The sequence below is a fragment of the Aulonocara sp. 'chitande type north' Nkhata Bay genome, linkage group LG6 (genome assembly GCF_057382095.1).
Source record: "Aulonocara sp. 'chitande type north' Nkhata Bay isolate Kocher_YH1m ecotype deep benthic linkage group LG6, A_spYH_male_GT1.1, whole genome shotgun sequence".
Taxonomy (NCBI): Eukaryota; Metazoa; Chordata; class Actinopteri; order Cichliformes; family Cichlidae; genus Aulonocara; species Aulonocara sp. 'chitande type north' Nkhata Bay.
The window spans coordinates 10,200,989-10,213,074 of NC_141349.1; the positions used below are offsets into that span (position 1 = coordinate 10,200,989).

The 12,086-nt window shown below is 36.2% G+C and overlaps 1 protein-coding gene across 2 annotated transcripts; it reads right to left on the minus strand.

Moving 5' to 3' along the window:
* Positions 1 to 2,591: 2,591 nt before the first annotated feature.
* Positions 2,592 to 6,500, minus strand: LOC147327253 (snake venom serine protease KN9-like). 2 transcript variants are annotated; one of them, XM_086294895.1, is made up of 6 exons: positions 6,375 to 6,500; positions 5,832 to 6,018; positions 5,386 to 5,574; positions 3,591 to 3,652; positions 3,148 to 3,287; positions 2,592 to 3,050 (listed from the first exon to the last, which is right to left on the minus strand). In XM_086294895.1, the coding sequence occupies exons 1-6, from the start codon at positions 6,412 to 6,414 to the stop codon at positions 2,895 to 2,897; spliced, it is 774 nt and encodes a 257-aa protein (XP_086151021.1). In that variant the 5' UTR covers positions 6,415 to 6,500; the 3' UTR covers positions 2,592 to 2,894. The 2 variants fall into 2 exon arrangements, with proteins under 2 accessions (XP_086151021.1, XP_086151022.1); XM_086294896.1 differs by lacking the exon at positions 5,386 to 5,574.
* Positions 6,501 to 12,086: the final 5,586 nt, after the last annotated feature.

Genomic DNA, 12,086 nt, shown 5'->3' on the forward strand with positions numbered 1-12,086 from the left:
AAGTTTCACATGCTTTGTACTCAATTTCATTTTTTTGCAGAGGAAAAATAAATTTGTCCTGAATATTGTTGGAGTAATTTTGTCCCACAGGCATCAATTTAACCCCATGATTTATGTGACCTTTGTTTTAGATTCTCACAGGAGCACAGAAGAAGAGAAAAGGACTGCAGACCCTGAAGAATATATGCAAATCTGCCATGTCTCTAATGTATATCTACAACTTTAAACAAAACAAAAAACCAAACAATGTATGGTGTGCAGGTTTGCTATTGTTTTAGAAATGCCAACGAGCTCTTCAGTCCAAATCCAGACGCTGCCCAGACAGGATTTCTTTGTAAAATATATCAGTTTAGAGATTATAGACCCTTTGAGTTTAAGTGTAAGTCTGAGAGCAGCATGCTGCCTTCATCTAAAGTACTGCCAACAATATATATGTGTTTCATGAAACCTAAAATAAAAATAACTTTTGTAACTGAAATAAACACAGTGTTTCAGTGTGATTTGTTCACTGTGCTGTTTTCAGGGTGATGAATGTAAGGAGCAGAAATGGTCGTTTGTGAGGAAGCAAGCAACAAGCAAACTTGTGTCTGAATAAGATTTATTAACAAATGTATTATTTGTTGTGCTATTAAAATAAAAATAAAACATTTGATTGCACAAAAGATTCACATTATTTCTCCACAACATGTGACCTTTTGGATTGAATGCTGATACTGAATTCTGGAGGATATAAAATTCTCATTTTGATACAGCTGCTGATATCGTCTGTACTCTATCCTTATTTACATATTGTGGAGAATTTTTATAGGTTAAGTGTAATTCATTTGCTGTACTTGGTGTATTTCTAGCTCATTTTTACAAGTGCACCTACTTCCAAGGCAAACCTTTGAAATATCAAAATTAATTTTGATTTGAAATTTTAAAATTAAATTTTGATACATTTTTGATTGCTGCCTACTTCAGTCAGAGATTATTAGATCTATAAAGAATATAGAAAATATATAAGAGCAAAATATAACAGTTGGTTCTGGTTCTACAATGTAAATAGTCATGAAAATAAACAAAAACCATTCAATGAGAAGCTGTGTCTAAACCTTTCACTGGTAGGGTATAAACCTGAAGCTACAGTCTCACACACAAACACAAATCCTTATCCTTCTATGGAATATGTAAGGTAGTGGATACAAAGTCTTTATATCATAGAGAACATTGGTGTTGCAAATAAAACAAATAACTAATGGTGGAGAAAATGGTTAATATTAGGATTTGATGATCACAGTTCTTTCATTTTTGCTGTTTATATCTAACATTAAAATACTACAGGTTACTGTGTTTTAAGGACTGATTGTCCCATGGCAACATGACTTTACATGATTAAAAAAAGGAGATCAGGAAATTTCTTTAGTTAGGCTCCAGATCAAATTGGATTGAGCAGGTATTCTTGTAGGTAAATAGCTTACAAATATAACTGTTATGTTTTCTAATCTGTGTTCTGCTAGCTGCAATTTCAGCAGTGTGAAACAGTGTGAGTAGCAGATTAGAACCAAACATGTTTGTTCCTAATCTGATGATGCTGATCTCAGTTTGTGTGTAGTAGGAGGAAAAATAGTGGCGTAGTCTACAGCTTAGATATGGAAATTGCTTTTTTTTATTGCAAAAACGTTTCTACAGTAGGATCACTGTGGCGACTGCTTTAAAGCTTCTTCGTGCCAGTTTTCATCTTTGCTTTGTGTTGTTGGCTTTGGGTTCATACCTAAATACTAAGAGAAAGATTGTATATGTGTCATCAGGATAGTGATTTGTGTCGGTATGTGAGATTGTAGCTTTAGGTTTATATAAACTACCAGTCAAAAATTGGGACACACCTTTACATTGTAGATTCTCACTGAAGGCATCAAAACTATGAATGAACACATATTAAATTATTTGGAAAAATTTGTCATACCCTTTGATTACTGCTTTGCAGACTCTTGGCATTCTCTTGGTGAGCTTCATGAAGTCGTCATCTGAAATGGTTTTCCAACAGTCTTGAAGGAGTTCCCAGAGATGCTGAGCACTTGTTGGCCCTTTTGCCTTCACTCTGCGGTCCATCTCATCCAAAACCATCTCGACTGAGTTTAGGTCATTTGACTGTAGCCAGGCCATCTGTGTACCAACCTGACTTCTGCACAACACAACTGATGGGCCCAACCTCATTAAGAAGGCAAGAAATTGCACAAGTGAACAAGGCACACCTGTGATGTGAAAATCATTTCAGGTGACGACATCATGAAGCTCAGTGAGAGAAGGCCAAGGGTTTGCGGCGATGTCAATAAAGCAAAGGGTGGCTACTTTCAGGAATCTAAAATATAAAACATGTTTAGAGTTTTTATCAATTTTTTATTTGCTATATATGATGTCTTCAGTATACATCCATCAAAAAACATGTGGCATAACAGATCTACAATGATAAATGCTTGACGAAGGAAGGCAAGAATAACAATCAGCCACATGTTCATTATGACGATCCTCTTTTAGCAATTAATTTCGCTCTAACTGAAAGCGCTTTGAGTACTCTGTGAGAGTAGCACTATATAAGAATCAGTCCATTTAACAATTTTAACTATATAGTGAGGGGATATAGAGCTCAATTTGTAAAGTATCTGATAAAGCGGTCAGATAAATGTATATGCAGTATTTCCCTCTTAGAAGCAGAAAAAAAATCATGAAATTAAACAAGTATAAATTTCTCATATTTGCACTTAATACCATATTACAGTAAATGTCCCCAGTGATTATCTAACAAATGACCCAACAGCTTCCATATTTTGTAGATATTCTAGAGTAGAAACAACACACAGCACACAACTTTCATGTAGATACGATTGTTTATTCTGAATGTAAATTTAATTCGGTTATTTTCCAGTGCTTTGAGCAATTTTCTGGTTTATCCAGTCCATGTAAGGACAGACATTCACAGTAACAGCTAGTCCACCAAAACAAGGGTCCTTACTGCCACTGATTACACCATAAATCCTGTCTTTGTATATCACTCCGCCACCAGAATCACCCTGAAAGAGAAAAATATAATTTACTATAAGGTTGTTTGAAAATATATGAGAGATACTCAGATGATATTTAGTAATGTTAGCGTTCATGCCAACTCACATTAAGTACATATATGTCAGGTTCTTTCAGACACAGTCTCTTGTCATACGGCACATATGCAGTACACTGAGAGTATCTGGTACGCTCACAGTCAACAACATGCATGTTTGCACACTTTAGATGAGGTGGTTGGCCATCGACTAGAGAAAAAAAAAAAAAAGAAAAGAACAAAAGTCATTCATAACCTTTGAAAAACTAAAATCTTAAGGAAAATGATATTTTCCTTTATTTCTAAAAACAATTCAAATGTTTTTCAAGCAAAATGTTTTCTTTAAAAAAAAAAACTGCATCTAAAAAGGTGGGAACCTGCCATGTAATATATACACTGTGAAATAAAATAAAAACAACTTTTTTTTTCATACAAATTAAATATACCAAAAAAACACACAAACCAAAATGAGATTTTAAAATAAACTGAACTAATCAAGAAAAATTATTCTTACTTTGATTCATGTTCTCATCTAGCTGGTAATTCCCAAAGCCTGCCACCTGAACGATGTCATTTCTAGAAACAGAAAAAATTGTCACAAATTAATTCCACATCCACACGTGTCTTGTAAACACAGAATAAAATAATAAATCATAATGATGTACACTGCATGCTGGGTATTTCCAGTCCAGCTACAGCTACTAACTCTGAGTAACTGTGAGGGTTCAGATATCACACATCACTGTTTGCCACACGTGTTTCATTGTCATTCACTGCGTGTCATGGATGTAACTCCTAAAATCAAAACAAGGAATCTTAACTCTTGATCCAGGCTCAGTGATATTATCGTTGATGTCAGTCAGGTGGAGATGCAGGTATAATGTCAGTCATGGGTTTGAAACTTCACAAGTATGATGTCATCCTGTTGATGGACTACTGCCCTGACCTGCGTGATAACCATCTTCTCCTGCTGCATTAACTTGTTTGAACCTTTCTAAGTCCCGTTCTGAAAACCGTTCCATGGTTGGATACATTTTTTGTTTCACTGAGCCTCGTGTTATCAGTTAGAGCAACAAACACTGTAAGTGGCTTTCATGGTTTCATTTATAATATTATATCAAATTATATTTTCTTATTACCCTGCTTATTAGTTGTGGGTAATGGATTCCATGACTTCCCTACAAGATGATCTTATATACAATCTCAAAGCTTATTCACTGTTTTTTAAATTCACATTTGTTAAAGGACACCTCTATGAAGACAGATTAAAAGTTCAATATGTTGTATGATTTTCACTTTAGTCAAGCAGCCTTAACAGGAATCACATTTCTTTCAGTAATGACTTATTTACCCGTTACTCTCATAATGCACTGTGTGACAGGCAGATCCAATATCCAGGACTAAACTCAAAAGCAGCTTTAAATATAGAGTACTCGGCGATACTAGCTCGGCTATTGCAACAGACAAACAGGACACAGCCAGAAAGAGATCCAGACAAACAAAAGTACAAAACAAAGGACTTAAATGCACACAAAGTAATCAGGCAGATGGGACACATGAGGTAACACAGGTGAACTCAATCAGGCAAACAACAGGGGGAGCAAAACTGAACACAACACACACTGAGACTACCAAAATAAGAAGGGAAACAGAGCCAGAGGTTAAACTCCAGACATACAAACCTGGGAAGGACAAAAACCTGCTGCCTGTTACAAACAGACTACACAGTACAAAGTTATTCTTTAGAGGGAATGAATGAAAATGATAATCAATTATTTTAAACTGGTATTAGTATGTTTATTATTACTATATTATATTATTTTTCTTAAATGGTCCTCTTTTATATTCATTCATGTTTCATATTCCACTTGCTGAATGAAATTCACTGTCTAAAAGACACAGAAATACTATTTTTAATGTTGTTAATGATGTTAATGTGTACAGTATAACGTGTCACGGTTCTGGGTCATTTTGACCCAGCATTTGCAGTTTGTTATATTTTTATGTATTATGGTTTTTATGTCTTCTGATTGTCTTGTTTTAATTCCATGTTTCAGTTTATTCTGGTTTAGGGTTTTGTTCTTAGGTTTTATGTCTTGTGCCCTCGTACTTTGTGTAGGTTTAGTTCAGTGTCAAATCTGCGCCTTTGTGGATTGTTTCCTGTTTTACTTTGGAGGTCCATGTCTTATGTCAGTGTATTCAGTTTTGCTTCCCCCTGTCTCGTTACTAGGGGTGGGTATCGAAAACTGGTTCTTACATCATAGATGTAACTTTTAAGATTTAAAAGGATTAAAATAACCTTAACTCACTCTTCAGGCTTTTTGTTAAGGTTATTGTTCTTATCCTTGCAGGTAGGAAGAGCAACAGGTTCAACATCAGTAATAGCGTTTGGTAACTTCAGGAGCATGATGTCATCTTTTTGATCATGTGGAAATATGTTCTTTTGGTCAATTTTCACTGCTCTTCCTTGACCTGGATGTACACCTACAACTGCATACCTGTAAGGAATGATAACAACATTCACCTCCAAGTTTAGCATAATGTATTTATCTGTATAGATAACTGCATGGACTTGCTGCCTCACATTTACAGATGTGAAGTAACAGCTAAAAGCACTTTAGTTTTTACTTCATTAGGAACAAATTTGTCATTAATGTTATGTCAACTATAGCACAGTTTTCATAATAAATATTTCCAGAATTATATATAAATATCATGGTAACTTGCTCAGTAAAAACAGTTTTTTTTTTCTCACATTGGATCATCCTTGCAGTGAGCTGCAGTTAGAACCCATTGTTTACTGATCAGAGAGCCACCACAGTGACCGGGTTTTCCATCAGATTTGGTTGACAGGCTGACATGGTACCGTCGCTCACTTTTGTCACAGACTTTTCCATTATAAATTCTCTTTTGCAGATCCACTGCTGTGCTCAGTGTGACACCTGAAACAGAGGATCCGGCATCAAGGGACTGGTTACAACAGTTGTTTAACAAGCAGCACATTTAATCTTAAGAGATGAAAACAGGTGAGTTACCTGCAGTGACAAACTGTTACTTGTTGGTGAAATAAAACAAATGCATATTCAGCATTATTATTCTTTATTCATGCAGCCTAGACCTGTCTGAATGCACACACTTGTTTGAAAAGACACTCTGTGCTATTTGAGCAGCACAGAGAGAAATTCAAAGAAGCTCAGAAACTATTTGCTGTGTAATTACAAAAATGTAATTGACTCGTACCCAAAACATGTTTTTTTTAATATAAATATGTAACAAATTTGAAGAAATACATACTCACCAAGCCACAGCACAAGAAGAAGAAAAGTGAGGTGAGTCATCACTGTTGCTGACCTTACTACTACCTTCTACTTCAATGACTGAACCAGTGTCAAAGTGGCCCTTTTTAAATTTGTACATGTTCTCCTATTGGCCCACAAGCCACTAATACCCTCCTAAAGTTTTATCAACACTAACCCATTGGCCACAAACACTGAACTTGCATACATTTGATTACTAATCAAATCAGATGAACATTTGCTGTGTAGGCCCCTCCCCTATACTGCAAGTATCATCCTGAATGAAACTGTTGAACAGTTTTTTAACTATTAAAAAAAAATCCATAGACCTTTCTTACTGGGAAAAACTGCACTTTCTTACAAATATTGCCTTTATACCTTAGCTTAAGAAATTTTTAAAAATCGATGGAAATACAGTGTTTAAAAAAATTTACTCACAGCATTGTATCTTTGTATCTACAGGATTACAAAATATGAAAAAAGTACAATCCATACATATATTTTGTTGTGTGACAATCAGAAGAAATCTGAAATTCCTGTATTTTAACTAGTAGCGTATGTCATGCTTTAACTTTGTATGTTTTGATAGACCCTCTCAGAGGAGATCACACTGGGCAACCTGTAAAGAGTTTGATAAAATTATTGATCATTCCATTGTACAAACTATGATCTTTTAATAAATATCAAGTATTTGTGATGCTTAAAAGGAAATTATTTGATAATTTCTATTATCAAATTTATTTTTATTTTATTCAGAGGTGAATAAACAGTGTGTTGCTTTATTTTCTACATTATTTAAAAATCATTTTAAAAACAGCATGTAGCCAAGTCTTAGAGAAAGTGATGATGTGTGGCATTATGGAAACTGCAGGTTTTCCAGATTTGCTTGTCAGCTATTTGACATGAAGAATAGAAACATTAGCATTATTGCACGTAAGGTTTTCAAGGTGTATTTGCAAGTGAAGAAATCTCCAGTATTAGGAGGGTTGCCTCACTAGTGGAGGCCTCAGAAGGTATACCTCTATGAGCCTGACTTTGTTAGAGAAAAACAAAGCTGTAAATCTCTGGGTTCAAGGATGAGCTGAAGATATAGACCTGCAACATGATATGTGGCTATGTGTAAGTGCTGTGGAATGTTCTTTGTCTTCAAAGACACTCATCAAGTGTTTGCATTTTATTAACTAAAATTCCACGACAAGCTGTATCTGGATGGGTGAATACTTTTGGCAATATAGTATACCAAGCCTCATATTTTTTTCCAAGGTTTTAATCTCACTTCTCAATAGAATTAATGTTAGGGCAGCAAGAAGTAATTCCATAGGCTGACAAAGAAAACAGTTTAGGAAAATTAAACCTAGGAGTCTGTACCTCTTCAGTAAAAAAGAAGATAGTCGTAAGTAAAGCTTAGAAAGGCAAACATGTAAGTGTTTGAGGGTACACATTTGTATCTGCACTCACACCAAATAGAAGTAAAACAACAGAAAATGAAATTTTAGATCAGCATATGGATATGTTTATCTCTGTTACCAAAATAACTTCTAAGGCACGAATCATGGCAGCACAGGAACAAACTCTGAGCACAAGATCCATAGAGGCTGGGGTCTACCACACCAGGCAAGACCCCAGGTGCAAGCTGTGTAAAGATGCCCCTGAGACAATCCAGCACATAACAGCAGGGTGCAAGATGCTAGCAGGCAGGGCATACATGGAACGCCATAACCAAGTGGCCGGCATAGTGTACAGGAACATCTGTGCTGAGTATGGGCTGGAACTCTCAAAGTCAAAATGGGAGACACCCCTAGGGTGGTCGAGAATGACCAAGCAAATATATTGCTGGACTTCCAGATACAGACGGACAAAATGGTGATGGCTAAGCAACCGGACATAATAGTGATATTAGTGGTGGACAAGCAGAGGAAGACGGCTATAGTGATAGACGTAGCAATACAGAATGACAACTACGTCAGGAAGAAGGAAATTGAGAAGCTGGAGAAGTACCAAGGGCAGAATAGAAGGAATAGAAGGAAATTGTTGCTAATATTATTTGTGTCAGACTGTGGCATGTATATCAGCATAAATTCACTCAAACACTGTGTGTACTTTTCTAAAAGGACACTCTATATGTGCACTTTGGTCCAGTGGGTGCTGCACATTCTCCTATTGTTGCATCAGTTTGTTGGTGCTACATGACTTGTGCACATGAGCAGCCCATTGTACTGGATGTTTATCTGAGTCTATGCATATGTGTGGCTTGGAAAAGACATTCTGTGACCACATTTACCTCCTGTTAATTTTCTAATAAGAAATGTGGATGAAGGCAGCAGTGTGGCTGGGATGCTACACTGCTGCCGCTGTTCAGTCATCCACCCATTCACACACACACACATTCACACACAAGTGATGGCAAGCTACATTGTAGCCACAGCTGCCCTGGGACGCACTGACAGAGGCGAGGCTGCCGGACACTGGCGCCACCGGGCCCTCTGACCACCACCAGTAGGCAACGGGTGAAGTGTCTTGCCCAAGGACACAACGGCCGAGACTGTTTTACTGTTTAGTACATCTTATAATCTTGATTGAAATCATTATTACTTTTTAATAAAGTGTTTGATATTTTTATTACTGTTACTGTTATGATACCTTTTTTTATCGGCTTGAAAAAATGTTAACACACAAAATGAATACTTTGTCCTCCTGCGGAGGTGTGGCCTGTTAGTCTCACATTTGGCATTAATGTCTTCTAATGAAAATGGATTCTGTGGATGTTGACTTTCCCACTTTGACGTAACTCCCGCTCATTTCAACATGCAAACATGCTGTTCTCCCTCTTCACCCTAAAAAGGGAGATTTGGCTTTGTTTAAGAGCTGGAGACCAGTGTGGCTCTGTCAGGCACAGTTCAGTATATTGACTAAGAGATCTTGTACTTTATTTATATTAATTCAGTTTGGTTCATTTCAAATTTATTTAGTGTGACTGATCAGTAATTATAGCACTATGTCCAGATCATTCCCTATCAATAAGGATCTGGCATGTTAATATACACCCAGCAGCCAAATGCGACTCCTTAATTTTGATACGGCTGGTAAGAGGTCAAATGAGCATTTTCCTCTTCATGATGTTTGCTATATTGCTGATGGAAATATTAGTATCAGTTTCACTGTAAACATTGTACTCCTTTCATTGGGTTAAGGTAAAAAAATGTACCCTAACCCAATTTATCAGTGTAAATGTGGTCATTCGTACTCAGTGTAAAAACACAGCAGTAAGACAGGAAGACAAATTAAAAACTTCCCGGTGCCCATTGTGTGCTATCTCTTCTCTGCTCTGCTGTTTATTTACAATATTTTGAAAAGATGGAACATCCATGAATTTCACAGTGGCAGACGAGCAGTGGGTGGACACTGCAAAGTTGGTGCCCAATTCCAGATGTAAGCCAGGACTAATGCTGTGTGATATTACTAAAGTCTCATAGTTACTGTATATGCAATGTCTTATCCTGATAACAGGGTAACTAGCACCACTGAATGTTCATTCTTTCAGTGGTGCTAGTTTCATGTACTGTTTATAAGACTGGGGAAACCTGCAGTCAGCTGAGACTGAAGAAGTCATTTGGATGAGTGATGAAATGTTTCTCCCACTGAAAACGCTATGTCCAGATGAACAGAATCAACCTTTTGGGGTTTACTGGATGATTCTACATGCATCAAGACATTTTAACTGAAAGATGATCAGTGGAAACAGGAAGCACCTGTGCTCAATTTTCAATGTCATGGCAAAAGCTGTAGAGTATTTTTTGTGATCATTGACCAAACTTGAGTTTGCAGCAGCTGTTTTACTTCCAGTCTGCCTGCAGATGATTAGCAGGTGCTTATCTCTATCTCTGTTAGTATAATGGGTTCTCCTGCTGTTGGCTTATCAAAGAGAGTCAAACTGGCATTGTGCTTTAACATCAGTGCGTGTTTGATGAAAGATACATTATAGTAACAGTGGACTATTGTAGGCTGCTCTTTTTATGACTGGGATTTTACACACAAACACAATAATTTACTTTGACCACAAACATTTAAACATTTCATTCAGCCCACTTTGTTTTTATTATTTTTTAAAATGTTTTTAATATCAGTATTATCTTTAAAAATATTATATAAGGTATTTCAGAAGTTGTTGTAATATTAACCTTCAGGCTTTAATGTTTGATGACAGATCATATTGACTGATTGTTCCGAGAGGCTGTGAGTTTGACTGAGAATATTATAAGATGGAATTGGACAAGGAAAATGAAAAAGGAATAGAGAAGGACATGGGGAAAAGGAGAGAATATAAAGAGGGATGACTCAGAGCAGAGAGGGAAGATGTGACACCAGTAAGAAAGTAGGTGGATAACAGAGACATGAGATGAAGAAATGAGAAAAGATGTAAAGATGTCACAGGAAAAATGATAGAAAGAGGACAGAAGGAAAAAAGAGGTGAATAAGTTTCCTCCAGTCCCACCTGAAACACCAACAGCTCTTTTGTTCTGACATCTATCTCTCTGTTTATACTGTGTATTTAATCTATTTATTTGGTGAATTATAAGTAAATGAGTAAATATGCAAATATATATGTATGCATGGTTGTTTGCAATTTTTAAAGGAGGGACACTGTAATTCAGTTCTACATACAATAACAAAAAACACATTCATTCATTCATTCAGTGCTTTCATTTTATCATCAAACTTCTCTGTCTGCTTCTACGCTCTCTGTGAAAAAAGTTTTTTTTAACATGTATTAATTTATTTTTTTTAATTGGCCTCTTTAGCTGTAAAACTTGTTATCCTCTCTTCTTCTGGTCAAAGGGCCTTTTTCTGTCTAATATTGTTTGAGCAGAACTGTGGGAATGTAAATCAGCATAAATGCACTCTAAAGTTCCCTACTGTGTGTATGCAGGTGGGGGTTTTCGCTTCCCTCCAAACTCTAATCTCTCACCTGGATCTGAGTGACTTTTGCATGCAAGCGAGCGCTTCATTGTGTTGTTATCTGAGTCTTTGCATATGTGCAAAGACTCAGATAACAAGCAAATGTTCTGTGACTTGATCCACATGATGAGTTTGTAAGAGTGTTGTTCCGACTTGCCAGTCTGCAAGTGTTTGTTTTATAGTAAGAAATGTGGAGACAGCAGCAGTGTGGCTGAGATACAGAAAGGATGCATTCAATGAAAATCTGGTGAAAAGATGTCCCTGTGTAAATCTGTACTTTTTTGCTTGTTTGCATAAAGGGTTTCAGCATTATGTTTGACTTTTGGTTGCTCTAATCTTGGTATTCTCAGTGTAGTGCTACTTTACTAGCTAACATAATACATAAATATAGATACTGGAAATTAATACTGCAATTTAAGTCACTAACAATCTGGGAAGCAGATTTTTAGTCATTTATTTTGCATAGGCTATTATTATTAGGAGCCTTGCGACAGACTGGCGACCTGTCCAGGTTGTACCCTGTATCCGGCATTTAATTAAGGAAAAATTGAAGATACCTTCTTTCTAAAGTTTAACGTATCAGGACATAAAACATATAATCTATTCTATGTCAGGCTTTAAAATGATGTATTACACAAATTATACTAAAATGTTTTTTATTAAGATGCAAAATCCTAACATCTGTAAAACTGTATGATGAGTAATAACAGGTAACATGTGTTAGTAAATATTTCACTGAAAATAAATTTAAAATTTAA

Bases quoted from the DNA above. Each gene is read 5' to 3' on its own strand.
- LOC147327253 (XM_086294895.1), bottom strand. From the start codon at position 6,414: ATGACTCACCTCACTTTTCTTCTTCTTGTGCTGTGGCTTG. The intron at 6,019-6,374 runs GTGAGTATGTAT...CCTCTGTTTCAG, and splicing joins TCTTCTTGTGCTGTGGCTTG to GTGTCACACTGAGCACAGCA. The intron at 3,051-3,147 runs GTGAGTTGGCAT...TTTCTCTTTCAG, and splicing joins CTGACATATATGTACTTAAT to GGTGATTCTGGTGGCGGAGT.